The sequence below is a fragment of the Thermobia domestica genome, chromosome 8, assembly GCF_964235325.1.
Source record: "Thermobia domestica chromosome 8, izTheDome1.hap1.1, whole genome shotgun sequence".
Classification (NCBI taxonomy): domain Eukaryota; kingdom Metazoa; phylum Arthropoda; class Insecta; order Zygentoma; family Lepismatidae; genus Thermobia; species Thermobia domestica.
The window spans coordinates 248,065,350-248,082,920 of NC_137461.1; the positions used below are offsets into that span (position 1 = coordinate 248,065,350).

A 17,571-nucleotide genomic window follows, 5' to 3' on the forward strand; every position below is an offset into this window, starting at 1 on the left:
TTAAATAGGTTAAATCTTATTCAAATAATTAATGAGCCTACTAGGATAACTGAAACAAGTGAATCTTTGTTAGATGTTATTGTTACTGATAACAGAGACAGACTGGCGTTGCATGGTGTTAGTCCCCCTATTGGAAATTCTGATCACTGTGTTATATACATGGTTCTTGATATTAATAAACCGCCTAGCCCGAAACCTGAAATTCTTAGCTGTCGAGATTATGGTAGTTTTGATGAAAATCTTTTCTTTAGCGATACTCAATACATACACTGGGAAAACATTGAGTCATTTGAAACAGTAGACGGTAAGGTTTCCTTTGTACAGGACGCATTAACACATATATTCGATGTACATGCTCCTATTAAAAAGATCAAGCTTTCTAAAACTAAACTCCCATATCTCTCAAGTAATACCAAGCTATTAATGAAATTGCGTGATCGAGCACATCTTAAGTTCAAGCGTACCAAAACCCAACAAGATTGGGAAGAGTTTAAAAGGCTTAGGAACTTTACAACGTCAGTGGTTCGACAAGAAAAAATTGCTTACTTCTCTTATCGTATTAAAAACTGCACTGCAGTTAAAGACAAATGGAAAGTAATACAAGAGCTGGGTCTTTGTAACAGAAACAATGATGTAGCACTTTCCAGTGAAATCAATGATCCAAATGTTATTAATGATCATTTCGTCAGTCTTCCTGGTTTGCCTCCTATTAATTCTGAGAGAGTTGACAATCAAACTAAGAAATTTCTGTCTAAAAAAACATCCACAGCTACAGACAACATTTCTATTTAACCCAATAAATGAATCCGATGTGAGAAAGGCGGTACACAGCATAAAATCTAACTCAGCTGGCCTTGATGCAATAAGCACTAAAATGATCAAATTAGCGTTGCCATTCATACTATCACCTCTAACGAAAATAATTAATTATTCACTAGTTAACGGCTGCTTTCCTACTGCCTGGAAAACAGCAAAAGTGGTACCGCTACCAAAGAAACCCCGCGTAACTTCCTTAAACGAGCTACGTCCAATTAGTATCTTACCAATAATGTCAAAGATCGTAGAAAAATTAGTAAACCAGCAATTATACGACTATGTAAATCATAATAATATTATCCCTATTATTCAATCCGGTTTTCGTAAGCATCATAGTACTGTCAGTGCGATGCTCGAGGTAACAGATGGGATATTAAACGCAGTTGATAACTCTCAAGTTGCAATCATAGTCCTCTTAGATCTAGCCAAGGCCTTTGATCTAGTTAATCATAACCTGTTGTTGGCTAAACTAAGGTATTATAAATTTTCTGATACCGTCATAAACTGGATTGAAAGCTACTTACTAGGCAGGAAGCAACAAGTATATCTTAGGACAGCTCAAAATCCCTTATCTTCGGCACTCGTTATAAACAAAGGAGTACCTCAAGGATCAATCTTGGGTCCCCTTTTATTTTCTATTTACATTGCTGATCTCATAGATTCCATTAAATACTCTACTGTGCATTGCTACGCGGATGACACACAACTTTGCATCATGTCATCACCACAAAATATTGAACAAACTGTAGAACTTGTTAATAGATATTTGACCTCTGTATCTGAATGGTGTACTGATAACGGTCTTGCCATCAACCCAAGTAAGTGTACATTTACGATTATAGGAACCTCACAACAGTTGAGTAAAATCAAGGCATCGGATCTAAAAATAAAAATTATGGACACTTATATTTCTTACTCTACCCATGTGAAAAGCTTAGGACTCATATTGGATAAGGAATTAAACTATAATAATCATATATCTACTCAGTGTAATAAAGCTATTACTTTATTACGTCGACTTTACAAAGCCAAAGACTTTCTATCTCAGTCTATGAAATTATATCTCATACAAGTTCTTGTTTTACCGTTATTAGACTACTGTGACGCTGTATATGGACCATCTCTCTCTGTTTACAATTCTAAAACTATACAGAAAATACAGAACTCGTGTATTAGGTTTGCCTTTAACTTAAAGAAATTAGAACATATCCTACCAGTGCTAAATAGAAACGACATTTTAACAATGTCGAGAAGAAGATACCTACGCTATAGTTGTCTGATATATAAAATCCTTAAAACTCAATCCCCACAATATTTATATTGTAAATTTACAAAGCGGTCACAAATTCACTCTCACGTTACGCGTAACAGTGAGAAATTCAATGTACAAAGACTTAAACTGAAGATAGTGCAAGGATCATTTTCTAGAGCAGGTCCGAGAGTATGGAATGCGATACCAAAAGCTCTCACGGAAATAAAGTCATTTAATTCATTTCGAAATTCATTAAAATCACATTTGATGAAATCCCAGCGACTGGCCTCTGGCACTTACGACATGTACAGTTTTATGTAAAAGCTTAGCTAAATCCAACAATATCGATACTTTTTATTGCATATGTCACTTGTTTATTTTCTGATTTATTCTTTTACTTGTATTTTTTTAAAGTTTTTTTTCTGTTCCTTTTGATGTGTAATGTTTAATATTGTATTCTTTTGACAAGGGTTAGGTGGTAGAGCAGCCATGGCTGAACCTCGCCCGCTTCAATAAAGACATTTTCATTTCATTTCATTATTCTATGGTGGTTTAATCCCAACGCATTCCACCTAATAACTCAATTTCACCGGACATGGTGTTTTTACCATTGTCTTCCTTCGAGCTACTCAATTGTATTTATTGGGTTTGGAACAGGGTGTACTGGTGAATCCGCGCGGGATACATCCGTATGCAAGAAGCACGGAAAAATGGTTTATACACACAAAAATAAATGTGCGAAATTACGCACCAACCTGTGCTAAGTGGTCACTACGAACAATAATCTTCTATTCTTATTTGTTGTTCAAGAATTATTTGTTTCTTTTTCAAATAATATAGGCCAATTTGAGTGTTCCGTCAGGATTAGGGGGTTCTATGTTACACAATTGTTTCTTGTGTGTGTTTAAGAATTTTTGTTATGCTTTTTGCAGTGTCTCTAAGAGATACGTCATTAATTTGCATTATTTTCGTGATTACTAGAGATTACGATTCCTTTTCCTGTCAATGTTTATAAGATTCTTTAAATACTTATTAGATGTAAAAAAAACGTGAAGGAATTGGCGATGATAACATTTTCTCATTTGCTTCTGAGTGAAAACATCTAAGATTTCCAACACTTGGTTTAATACTGGAATCAACTTTTTAAATTTGGTTTGTGCATCTCCTGCTGTTCATGGATTCATAGCAATGAGATTTTCTGCTAGACTCGAATAGATAATTCGAAATGATCTTCGAAAGTACGTAAAAATACTTTTTCACTTTTACCTTTCTAAGTATTTTACAAACGTTAACATTCCTTTGAGCGACCTTACGTGATTGCTGCTTTAAAGGACATTTTCTGAAACTTTTGTACTCAATATGTGTTTTTGATTAGACCATTTTTTTAATTCACTCCCATTTGTGGACTTATCAATACACCGTTACTGGTCATGTGGATAGATCCGAAAAGCAGCTCCAGCTATGGACATTAATTTAAACTATGATTTTCTACTCCAAAATGAAAAAAAAAAATGCGTTCATCACATGAAATTGGAAGAGTTGGTGATCGAGAATTGAATACAAGCGTTGAAAGTTATTCTTCATGAGTAAACAATATTATAAGATATTACTGGATAAGGTAAAACAGAGAGAATTATCTCCTGTTGTAATGAAACATCATCATCTGAAATAATAAATGAATTGCAGACTATGTCTATGTCTTTGTTCGTTTCTTGATAATTCAATAGCCTCTAACATAGTTACCTCTAGAGCTCGGAAGTTGAAGACCTAAAAATTGCCTAAAAAGGACCTATAAAAATACCTAAAAACATCTTTAAAAAAAAGACCTAAAACTGAAAAAAAGGATGTAAAAATAAGGCCCAATTTAATTAGAATTTTATATTTAATTAATATAATGCTCAAGAAATTCAAGCTTCTGGTAGGTTAACGGTCTGTCCTTCCACAAACTGCAGTACAAATTAAAATAGGAAAACTTCCCTATCCTCACCCTCTCTTGCTTGGGGACATTGTTACGCCTTCTTATCTGACTTGTGTGTGTGCAGATCTGGCCTTATTAGTCCAGTTGTTGAAGAATGTCTTATCATTGGAATTTTCTTTATTAAAAAAAAAAAAAAAAAAAAAAAAAAAAAAAAAAAAAGATGTTTAAGAGGTGGTGGGTAATGGCCAGTAAATTTATTGTCGAAAGATGAACTGCAAAAAAAGACGTTAAGACATATGAAAAACTTAAAAAAAGAGAGACCAATAAACAAAACAAAACGCGGAAAAAGGCAAAAAAAATGACAAATAAAATTCACCATTTTCTGGCCTATAATGACTCAAAATGAACATATATAATGTTAACCCTCCTCTTTGGGCACTCGTAGAAAAGAGGATTTTTCCTCAACTTCCGGGCCCTAGCTATTACTATTTCTTCCTTCTTGACATTATTACGCGGTAAAGTACGTGCTGTGTCTTCACTCGTATAATCTTGTACGCATATAGTATAATGTTCGCAGGTATGAATGGTTTGTGGTAATCTTTAATTTGTTGACATGGTTAAGGATACCTGCAACTTCTACTGACTAGGGATGATTCCATACCGGGACGAAGAACCTCGGGAAAACCTATATATCGTCTGAAAGCTCCTGCCATGAGAAGTAAGAAACCGTTTTCAAATCACAGGTAAACCTACAACCTGACCCTATAAGGAGCCACTTTGTTGGTGATTGTGCCCTTATATATGCCATATTGGACAGAAATAAAAATGAATGTTCCACGATGCATCAAGTGTAAGCGCTTGAGCCCATCATGTTACTTTTTGGCTCATTGCTAGAACGTGACTCGGGAAAGGGTTTGATAATATCACTTTGTACATAGACATAATCATTTGGTTAGTGTTGCCAATGAATTGTAAATACAATGTGGCGGATGGTTTCTATACTACTGGATGAATATCCGTGAAACGTGGCACAAACATCAGTCGTCACTAGAGAAAATATATTTTGGATGTATTCCTCTCCCAAGGATTCCAGTCTGTCAGTATTGCCAACCTAGTGAAAAAATGAGAAGTAAAACATTTTCCGTTCCATGAGACGTTTATACACGAAGCTTGGTGCATAAACGACACTATAGCAAAAAGACGTTGAGCGTGACGTCTCTCATCCATTCTAGGCTTTCAGTGTTGCCAACCAAGTGTAAACATAACAATGTTGAAAATAGCGTGACAAATACAACTATAACATATGTGACTGAAGGAGCATTGAAGAATGAAAAACATAGTATAAGTGTCCCCGTCTCTTAAACACCCCAGTGTGGCAGTGTTGCATGAAGTCTACAGCATTGGAGGAACATAATTAGACTGTCTACAGCTGACATACAGACTGACATACTGACAAATTGGGATGCTTGGGGAATGGTAAAAACCACAGCATGTTTGTTGCTGTGTCGAATAATGTTTTTGCCAAGTTTTGTCTTTATGCATGCAATGGTTAGGCAACCTTTCGAGGAAATGTATTTTAGAATGGTTGGAAACACGGACAACATGGGTGCTTGTGGGTTCACACTAACATACTACAAACCTAGTATGGGTCACAGTATCGTGTGATGTTTCTGCCAAACGTCTCATCGAACAGAACTTGTTTTACTTCTCATTCGTTCACTTGGTTGGCAACACTGACAGGCTGGGTCCTTGAAAAAAATATGCCCACAGTATATTTTCTCTAGTGACGAATGGCGTTTATGCCGTGTTTCATGGATATACATCCAGTGGTACAGAAACCATCCGCCACATTGTACTTACAATTTATTGGCAACACTGACCAAATGAGTACCTCTGGGTGCAAAGTGATATTATCAAACCCTTTCCCGAACCACATTCTAGCAATGAGCCAAAAAGTAACATGATGGGCTCAGGTGTTTAAGCGTGATGCATCGTGTAACATTCATTTTTACTTCTGTGCAATATGCCATAGGGGCAGAAACACCAACAAAGTGGCTCCTTATAGGGTCAGATTGCGGGTTTGCCCGTGATTTGAAAAGGGTTTCGTACTTCTCATGGCAAGAGCTTTCAGATGATATGCAGGTTTTCCCCAGGTTCTTGGTCCCGGTATGGAATCATCTCTAGTGAGTCTGTTATGAACTACTGTAGATACTCACGGCTTGCTACGAAGATTTCCAGTTGGCGTTTTCTGGTACAACACCATGACAATTTTATGAGTTCCGCGTAGACCGGAAAAGCTTGTCTCTTTGTGGCCAAATAGCTTTTGCTGTGCAGTAAAGTTGGTCTGATAAACTGACTTGGAAAGGCAAGGCTCGGTAAGTACGCCTTCATAGTGTGTTGGTTGATAGATAGTTAATGAAGGTAATATTCAAACTAGAAGTGCTAGAGATCAACGATTTTCGATTTTAACATTGATTACTATAGGGGAAAACAGGTAATAGGTAGCTGTTTTCTGCAATCAATCAACTAAGGTTCCAAGAATGTACACCATTTCCACCCAACTCTCAGGTTAATTGTCTCTAAGAAGATTAAGGAATTAAAGACCAAACCTAAGGGAACTTAAACTGACCCAACGTATAACCTAATCTAGCCTAAATTAACCTAATCTAACCTGACATGCTGGAGTTGCAAAGGCCCTAATCTCTCTACTAAAATCGAAAGGGATATAAATCTACCGCACTTCCGATTTTAATATTATTTGAGAAAATATCACGCCATATAAATCAAACTAGCCTTTCCCACTGGTCAAATGGCTAGTGCATGTGCCCTTTATGTACATGGTCCTGGGTTCGGTTCTAGTTGGTGGAGCACAACAAATTAACTCCACAATCATTTACTTTCATTAACAATTTATCTCCTTTAACCTATGGAGCATAACTTTGTGACGTAAAACTAAAAAAATAACCATTTTATTAGAAACCAAATTCCTTCATATTATGTGCAGGCACATAGCCAGGGGGGGGGGCGAATCCCGCCCCCTTCGAAGCCAGAAATGAAAAAAAAACAAGGAAGGATGACACGAAAAAGAAACGAGAAAAAGAATAATCAGCGTTAAAAATAAAAAGTGACAGCAAGCGTTTGGTTACTGCAGTCCACTCCAGTCTTACGAGGAATGCATTAGCCAAATTACTTGTACTCGTTAATACATGGTGGCGAATGAGCGGGATATCCAGAAAAAGTCATGGAATTTGAAATTTCTAGAAAAGTTACGGAATTCTAAGAATTTCTGCTACAAGTAAGGGAAATTCTAAGCTTTCAACTGAAAACAGTGAAGTTCTGCAATAGTGAAGAATAAGTTTATCATAATTTTCGTCATCTCTTCTCTGTAGTATCAAAACATGTTATTTCAGAAAGACTTTTCTACTGTTCCTTTAACTTGTGATTTTGAACAGACAGTAGTTGGCGGAATAATAAAAACAAAAGTAAAAAAAAAAAAAAATACGTGGAAAGGAAATTCTGTTAATATTTGATTCAACAGAGAAAGGAACGCAGGTCTATACTTTTTATAATGGTTGAAATCATAATGAAAGAAAAATTGTTATATTTGAATGAACAGAGGAAGGAAGGTAGATATTGTAAAATCTTTTCCAATACTTTTTTTATATTCTTTTACTCAAGGTATCTTCATAGTTTGTTACTAAAATACTTACTAACATATCTTCAGTTTATTGTCCTAACAAACAAATATATGTTGCCAATAAAATACACTGAAACCTCCCTTTTGTCCCGGCAAATCTATACGTTCAATTACGAAACAAAACCCTCTCTTTTACAGACATTCTAAGGTACGGACGCGGGCAAGCCTTTTTTCCCCAAAACATTTCAATAACCTCTGAATAACGGACAGGAATTACTCTAAGTTCTGCGATATATTACAGTAGACAGAAAAGTCTTTTCCCCACAAGTGACTGCCCAGAAGTTTAATGGTGTAAGATTCAAATTAGTTCCATTCTATGCTCTTACTAAGCTATTTTTACTTTTAGTATTGGTGGTATGTGAACTAATGGATTTTTAGAGGGTGATGACATGTAGGGCCTGCTTAAGAAAATTACCATATACGCATTATCTTTTGCAGTATACGAATATATTAACACATCCACTAGCAATTTAAATACGTACCAAATAGAGTATTTTCATATTGAATTTTACGTACTTAGGCTCATACATAATGTATTAACTGTATATTACTATATACAAGTACAGTTGTGAGAAACTAAATTTCTCTAACCTCTCTGTAACGAGCACCTCTCAGTAACGGACAAAAATTTATGTCCCATTGGTGTCCGTTATTCAGAGGTTTCACTGTAGTTTAGAGTGATCGAGCCCTTGGTGATAACCTTAGTATTTCATGTTACGCCCTCCTTCCGTTACGAAATCCTGGCTAAACGAACCAATATATGTTGCCAGTAAAATAGTTTAGAATAATTGAGCATCTGGTGTGATAACCACACTATGTCATGTCACGCCTCCTCCTCCCCCCCCCCCCACAAAGTGTCGAACTGGACAGAGTGGCGAGGCGGAAATCTCCGGCCGCGCCCACCCTTTTATGGCGCCCCTTTGTCACAATAAAACAGGCTTTAGTTGTGTTGAAGTCATGGCAATTTTAGTTTAAATTTCCATTATCATCTTTAAAATAAATATCATATAATAGAATTATTGCAAGTTTGCGTATATTATTTAAAGTCTATAAGCTGTCAGGTTGCTGTGCCAGCACTGCCAGATATCCTAGGTGATATCGTCGCATGAGAACTCCATTTTCGGAGGTTTACAGGCGAGAGGACAAAAATATTATTTTCTTAGAAAAATGTGTTTTTAATAAGATAGTAATTGAGCTACATTACAACAGATGATCGACAAGGAGAACAGATGGCATTACATTCCATTTACACCAAGTGGGGCTTTCAAAATTATGTCCAAACATGAAGAAAACAAAAACAGATTTTTGGAGTTACGTTCCCCTGGTTCTCATGGGACGATATGTAACAACTCGATCTGATCTAATATTATCACAAGCCGCATTGTGACTGTTGTATGGCTCATTCTCTCGTTCCGTTATTTGACTGTTGTAATGATATAGTGTTAACGTCGAGACCCAACGTAAGTGGCGCCTGCGTGTTCTCAAGTAGGAAAGTAGATTTTACTTAAGGCAAGAATATTGTGTGTTATTGTTTATATTATTAATGTAATTGACTTAAGTAGTCATAGATATTAAGACTATTCATGGCTTTGGATTGATTATTTTAACAAAAGAGACACTGCCCAATTTTCTGTCTGAATCTGAAGAAGGATATGCTAGATATCCGAAACAGTTACAAATTATAATTTAAAATAAAGTGGGTTTTAAGCTTTGGTCAGGGTCTCTTTTGTTAAAATAGTCATAGATGTGTAGGTAAAAATGGAAATATTTTTGATATTTTTTTTCAGAATTTTAATATACAAATTATGCTTAAATTACGTTTAACATATCTTGAAACATCTTCATATTATGTCTGGCTGAGTTTTCAATAGTTAGGCCTATGAAATTATAAGCTTATTTTGGTTAAAACATAACAATCGCTCTTTTGACTAGATCAGTGTATCGTCTGCATTGTAAGAACGAAAAGTGTGTAAATTTAACGTTTAAAATTTTGCTAGAGCAACAGGATATTTTATATTTGAAGGTAAGGCTCAATAGCCCAATATTTATTTATATTCTAATTTAAAAACATTATATGCAATGCACATGTGGTGCAAAGAGAACAGAGCAGCAAGGGCAAAACGTTTATGAGACAAATGGTTGAAATTCGAAACTCTAATGACAGAAGCTCTTTACACAGAACTATTTGCACTTACAACACTAACTTCGAATTACCCATTGTCAAGGGCGCCGATCCTGGGGTGCCGAATGTCCCCCCAAAGTTCATGTGGGCCCCCTCATTGTATTTGTAAATTTACAATATTTGGCATAATTTGAATGCAATTTGTCTTAAAATCCTCATATATGCTTTCTGCATCTGAATGGGCCTCCCCAAATTTACAGAGAAATCGGTGCCCTTGCCCGTTGTCCCCAAAAATGGACTACTTAATGGAATAGACAATGGACTAAACATTAGCAACAACTTTAAAATCACTCATAGAGATATTTTCTCATCTCTATGGAAACGTTAAAATGTTTTTGAAAAATCTTAACACAGAATGGGATGGAAACGAATTTGATCTCAGGGTGGATGCTGATTTTGCAACGAAAAGGATTCGATGTAAAAGCACTTTTTAATGAATCGACGTAAAAAAAAAAAAAAAAAAAAACTTTTTGATGAAAACTACTCTGAAGAAGATTCGTCTTTGCAAGAAGAAGTCAAGTGGAAGAAGTTCGAAGTGGAAACCTTCTACAAAATTTGACACAGCTTTTACAAGTGTTGAGGAGAGGTTTATTCCAAGTGAAGATTTAATGAAGATTGTGCCTGTTTGGATCCAAAGGGATTTGTAGAAATCAACAAAAATGGATTACCAGATGCAGCCCTGAAGGCATTGGCAGAAAATACAGGCGTGTAAAGGAACCCTGTCACGAGAACTCAAATAATTTGTTGGTCATTATAAAGATTACTTCAAGAATCTGAAAAAAAAATGAAATGAAATCCTTAAGTTTTATGTCCCATGGTTTTGCCGGCTAGGCTAAAGGAGATGGTGATGATGAGAAATGAATGAAATGGTGGGAGGAAACGGGAGAACCGCGAGAAAACCCAAGCACACAGTGTTCAAGAATCTGAAGATAACTTCAACTAGTGACTTTGATGTGGTTCAGTGCCCAACTAATTCTGGAAACGAAGACGAATGGAGTGAAAACAAAACAGATGAGGATCAGCCGAATCCAGAGTTGTGTACTCTGTGTGTTTACATTTTTGCATGAGCTGACTTTAAATCAAAACAATTATAGCAATCAATATTGTGTGTACAAATATGATATGGCTCTTCCAACTAACCCAGTAACTTTTGAGTGCTTATTTATTAAGTTGAAGATCATTAAAACAAAACTAAAATTACTGTTGGGACATAGTCTACTGGAAAATTTAATGCTCTTTCATACTGGATATGTCAGAATTTTCATGTAGATTGCGATGTTATTGGAAGCGAAATAGCAAAAAGCTTAGGAGATTTTAAACGATTACTCATGCTCTGAAATTTAATATAGTCGTGCAATTGTACCTAATGATATTTTTTCGTTCTCTTTGTATTGGAATAGGTAGACTATGCTAATTAACCCATCCTACACTTACATCTTTGTTGGCTGTAATTGTAATATTATTCTGTGCCATGCAACATTTACGGTATTTCGTCCTAGTCGTTTTGTGTGTAACTGTGTATGCTTAATGCTGTGAACAAATTAAAAAGTCATTTAAAAAAAACACAATGTTTACATAAATTTGTTCATGAGGCGCCTCCCTAAGTTTCCATCTCCGCCTATCTCTGACAGCTCCAGTCCGACACTACCCCCCCCCCATTACGAATTCCTGGTTACGTGTCTAATTGTGTGCACGTAATATAGCCACTTACTTATTTTATTTATTTACATAGATTCATATGAGTGGTCATAATCCAAGATTCACAATAGTGTTAAGTGTATGTGTGCATTGCTTTCCATATTATGAACAAGCTAGATAAGCTGACGGATACACATAGATAAATCGTAAATATTAATCACATGATTCGAGTATAATTTTGCATATAAATAGCAACTGCTACAAGTTTTTTCATGTGGGACAACTGATTATTTTTTAAATTTATTTGTTTTGTTTCTGATTCATTTGCTTTTTAACAATCTATTAAGCATATAAGAAAGATTCACTTAAGATGTGAAAGTTCTGCTACCGACCACTAGAGGTAGTTTAGTTCTAAATTTTCAGTTAGCGTTACTGATACTAAGAGACATCTAACGAGTATATTTGTAACTAAAGTAGCTCTTCCTTTTCTGTTGGAGTTGAATCCAGTCATTACAAAGGAAGAAAAGATAAGCGAATACTTTGTAAAATCGCTGTATGATTTGTTAAATACAGGGTGCGGCACGTAAAACCGGCCCGTAAAGTGAACACATAAAATGAAATGTAATGTATTGAATATGACTACTGACCTTCACAGCAGGTGCTGAAAGTGTCCTCCGCCCACTTCAACACACATGTGAGCACGATTGAGGAGATTCATATATGTCAGTTCTTGTGTTGTAGTGCTATTGGTGACATCCTGGATCCTGGTCTTGAGTTCTTCAATTGTGTGTGGATTTGTTTCGTATACTCTTCCCTTTAACAGTCCCCATAAGTAAAAGTCACACGTGGACAAGTCTGGTGACCGAGGAAGCCACAAGCCTTTGCTGATTGTCCTCTCTGGTGTAAACATCTCATGCACAAGGGACAATGATGCAGCTGATATGTGGCATGTTGCACCGTCCTGCTGAAAGTAACATAACTGACGCTTCTCTTCGGTCAAGTGTGTATAAAACTCCTCCAGGATTCCCATATACACGTCACTGTTCACTGTCGTCTCAAAGAATATGGGCCCAATTATTTAAGTGTTGCCAAAAACACAATATACCAGAATATTACGACGGGCCGGTTTTACGTGCCGCACCCTGTATAATGAATTGTTCAAGAATATAAGAATAGAATAATATAATAATTTGTTCAAGAATTATGTGGAAAAGATTCATTAAACGTATCGTGTTAAACAGGGATGGATCCAGGACAGACTTCTGAGGGAGGAACGGTCGGTAGTAATAGTGCTACATAGAGCTACTTTTAAGAACTCCAAACTTTTTATGGATGGGTTTATTTATATATAAAATAAGAAAGTTTTCTCTTCTGGGGGGGACGTTTGCACCGATCACGCCCCCCCCCCTGGATCCGTCCCTGGTGTTAAATAGGTACTCTACAGAGGGGAATGTTAACATTACGGAGGAGCAATGCAAAATGACTAGAGCCGTTCTAATATCAGTGTGGAGATGAATGAAGAAGTTTTAGTGTAGAACGAAAAATCACTTACACAAAATTTCGATATCCTTCCTTAACAAGAAAATTAAGGAAATTACGTACTCTAGCGCCTTGACTTCAATTCTTGCTCACGACTTCAAGAAACAAGTAGTAGTCTCTTGTGTATACCATTTGAGGGAGTTTGGTTTAAATAACGTGATATTTTCTGAATTAATTTGGAAATTGAAAGGGGGTTTGGACTTTGTGGACTCCCCTGTCAATGCACCCCTGCGTCATAGAGACTAAGAATCGTGTTTCTGTAATGAAGAAAGCGTCCCAAGAATACTTATCCCATTACAACTTTAATCCCTTTACCAGGGACGGATTCAGGAGGGGCAATCGGGGCAATTGCCCTCCGCCCAGAAGAGGAAACCTTCTTATTTTATATATAAATAAAACCCATCCCAGAGTTTGGAGCTCTTAAAACTAACTCTAAGTAGCAGTATTACAACCCACCGCCCCTCCTCCAGAAGTCTGTCCTGGATCCGCCCCTGCTCTTCATTAATGTCATCCATACTCTGTATCACACAGGAGCACATCCACGTGAAAGTCCATTGGGTCTGAACCCCCGTTAAAACTTACTAACTCAACCTACATATCTGTACAGTTTCTCAATAAAACTATACTTGTTTAACAGGGAAGTGATTGATGTAGCATGAACATTTGATCATACACTTCACTCGTGGTCTTTCTCTTACGAAAACAATCCAATTGTATCACTTTCAATTAACTTAAATGGTATATTACTAACTTCTCTATGTCTCTGTGTGTCTGTTATTTCCGTTTTTTTTTTTTTTTTTTCAGTTTTGACCCCTTCATTCGATAGAGCATCAAAAATTACCTCAAAGAAGTGATTGAATTTTTCGCGTCACCTTCCCGTTCCCCAAATATTGGCAAAAAAGAAAAAAAAATCGATTTCCGGAGATTGAGGGAATCATATCTCGGGAACCTTAAGTCATAGAGAGATCAAATTGGTGTTGATTATTACCTAAGAGGATGATGAATATTTTGGTACTAAATAGTAACCGGTGACCACTGGCTAACTGGCTACAGTTCTCCAGATATTGGCCAAAAATTTCGGATTTCGGAAGATTTAAGGAGATATATTTCGGCGAACAGTAAGTCACATAAAGTCGTGATATTTTGCGAATTTTCCAATTTTTTTCCGGTTTTAGTATCACCTCCATCATTGAATTCGTTTCTTAACTTGTGACTCTCAATATGCTGGTCAAACTTGATGAATCGAACTTCTTGAAATATATTGTCTCCCGGACGGACGGACGGACGGACAGGCGAAATGTCAAGTTTCGGTAAATGAAACTCTTTAAAGGCGATTGTGTTTGTCACTGCTAGGTACTATGTATAATTCAGTTGTTTTTTTATTATTATTATTTTGCGTTCAATGTCCCTTTCAACACAAGGGCTGTTGGACATGTGGACCGACACTTTAACATAGTATCGAAAACACATGAGTTTCGAAAGGCAATTGAATCTTGGTCTCCCGTACAGAATGCACTCAGCCTAATCAATATTAGAAATGTATGTATGTTGTAATATCCTATGTGATGCCGTAAACAAGCAGTTCCACGCTTCAATGTTTACAAACACAACCACATGGTTGGGCAAGAAGATCTCCCACCAGAGGGACATATAATCACATGCAGACGACGGCTTCTGGCCCCTCCCATGGAGCAGAAGACGACATCAGATCAGCAGCGCCACCGCCACCCAAAAGGACCCTATAAATTGGATGGACGAAGGCAACTCGACACCACAGACAAAGGATATACAGACCGCAAACTTCCAATATGTGCAATTGAAATCAGTTTTTATCGTCTGCACAGTGAAAGAGCCAATCAGCGCTGGGGTGGGTGGAACGATGTGTCGTCCCGGGTGAGATGGCGCTGCCATCGGTCTGTGAACGTGACGTCATGGGTTGTCATAGTAACCAGGGGATTGTTTTCGTCTGCTTTGAATCACAAGTGTTAGACGCAGTGCAGAATGATTAGCTAGCTTGTGTTCAGCTTTTCTTGTACTGCCTCTGGATTTGACATTCCTTTCCAGCTTTATATATATATATATCAGATTTTCCTTTTTTCCCTTTTTTTTTCGAGTTCACTGAAACTGCCCAAGTTCTGCAAAATACGTCAACATAAAAAGCTGTTCCCCAAATGCAAGTAAAGGAGCCAAAGAGTAATAGTTTTAAATAAAAATATAGAAATTCCTCCTGTGGCTGCGAGTGTCTGCACAGACAAAGGATATCCTTTGTGTGTGCTCGCAGCCACTCTTCCACCACGTGCTAGTATCCTAACCCGCGCCCAGTGAGACAAAGCCTCGAAGGTGGCGTCAGATCGACTGATTAGTTCCGTCGTCGTTGGTGCAGAGGCGCTACTGTTCCCGAAATTTCCAGTTTGCCGCGGAGTTTGCGGTCAGTATATCCTTTGTCTGTGCTCGACACCAGTTTTCTGGTGACCCTCCTTTAGTCTGCTACGGGACTCTTGGAGTAACCTAACCCCAGGCCTCTAGTCTGCTACGGGACTACGCCTATCCTATCTCCTGGCTTAGCCTGATACGGGGCTCTGTTGGCCACTTAACCCGCCTCTGCTTGCTACGGAGCATTGGTTCCTTAATTCCACTCCTCTTAGCCTGCTACGGGGCGCATATTTGCGGATCCCAAACGTTTCAGCATATCCTCTGATCTGATTGGTCGATACAGATGCGATATCACAAGACATGATCTACATATAGCACAAAATAAACATAAATTGTTGTCGGCTCTGGTAGCCGAGTGGTCTAGCGTAACATGCTACTAACAAAAGTGTTTTGGCGAGGGTTCGAATCCTGCCTACGGATAGTTTTTTTACTACTTTTAAAAATGTTTATAACACTTCTTTCGTTAAAATAAGATTAAAAATAATATTCAAAAAGTGATTTAACGATCATTGTTTTAAAATTTTCATTAAACTTCTTTTATTAAAATAAGTTTGCCCTTGTACTATATAGATCCACAGCAAATGTAGTAGTAGTAGTAGTAGTACATTTGCCCTTGTACTATATAGATCCACAGATATGTAGTAGTAGTTGTAGTACATAGTAGTAGTAGGAACGGATTACAAGCCCCGCAGGGGTTGTTTGGATTATGTTATCGACATCAAATTGGCAAGAATGCTGAAACGTTTGGGATCGGCAAAAATGCCTACGGGGCTGTGTTGGAGATCCTGTCTGCGACCTTACGGTCAAAGACCACCTATAACTCACCTTGATTCTAGGGAGATCAATTTGTATAGTATTTAGTAACAATACTTTTATAAAGGAAAAGTTTTATAATAAAACTGGTAGTGGGAGTCGATTCCGGACGCTCTTTTTATTAACTGCTCTACCCAAAATCATATGAGACAAAGTTTTACAATATAGATAGGTAGATAGATAGATGATGTAGGCAGATAGATATCGTGGAGGATTGTTCGACTAGATTTCCCGCAATGTTCTTGCAACAGAGGCTCACATATATTCAATAGGGTTCAGATCTGCTCCACGAGAAACCATTTTGTAATATTTTCAGTATGGCAACACGTTGTTCCATCGTGAAGTGCTATGTTCTTTCTCGTACAGAAAACACATGGCGATCGTGCGTTATTCGGCGCCAAGGTATATAAAATAACATATAGCCTCAGTTCGCGTTGAACGTTCTGATTGGCTCCTTGTCCGTGACGTCTTGTGAAGGAACTTGTGCCCATCTTGAATTCCGTATGCAATATTTCACTTCTTCTCTTGAACGAAACCACCATAGGCGGTACTAGAGGGAAGACAGGGGGTGCTTCCCCCCAGTAGTAAAGCTGGCCCTCCCTAGAATTTTTTTTACTGGACGAAAACAATGTTATTAATTTACCTCAATTTACGCATGACAATTTTAATGATGCTTGCATTCGACATGTTCAATAATGTCTATACTCGTCCGCCCATCGATTTTTTTTTAATATGGTCTAGTGCCTGGATGTAATAAAATCCCTGGATTCATGTGATAGTGGGCAGTATAGCGACCTCTCTATTTGCACTATATGAGTTTTTTTTTTTAATTTGATAGCTTTATTATGTAAATAATTTTTGTATTAACGTAGTAAGTTTTTCTTGTTTACATACCGGTATGCATGATAAACCAGTCTGCAGTTTTCTTGTTATTATTTTATTTATAGCATAGTAATGTTTGAATAGTTCAGATTCCCGGAGCATATTATTAAGGTACTGTACACACTGAAAAAACAGAAAGGAAAGAAAAAAGAAGCCGAACTCTTGAACTGCTAAACTCAAGCAATTATATTCTACATATATTCATATAATACCCATTGCTTATTATTATTATTATTATTATTATTATTATTATTATTATTATTATTATTATTATTATTATTATTATTATTATTATTATTATTATTATTATTATATAAACTGAAGTTTGTAGTTACATTAATAAGGTATACACTGTAACCAGGAGCAAAACCAGAAATTTTTGTGCAGAGTGTCGAAAGTTG

The 17,571-nt window shown here is 36.9% G+C and overlaps 1 protein-coding gene across 1 annotated transcript in view; it reads left to right on the forward strand.

The window, feature by feature from the left end:
• The first annotated feature begins 1,531 nt into the window (after positions 1-1,531).
• The window catches only part of LOC145692536 (protein takeout-like), a 58,625-nt gene continuing 42,585 nt past the window's right edge, over positions 1,532-17,571 (forward strand). Inside the window, exon 1 of the mRNA XM_081767844.1 lies at positions 1,532-1,634. Within this exon, the coding sequence (XP_081623970.1) occupies positions 1,532-1,634 (103 nt within the window). The remainder of the gene's footprint in view (positions 1,635-17,571) is intronic.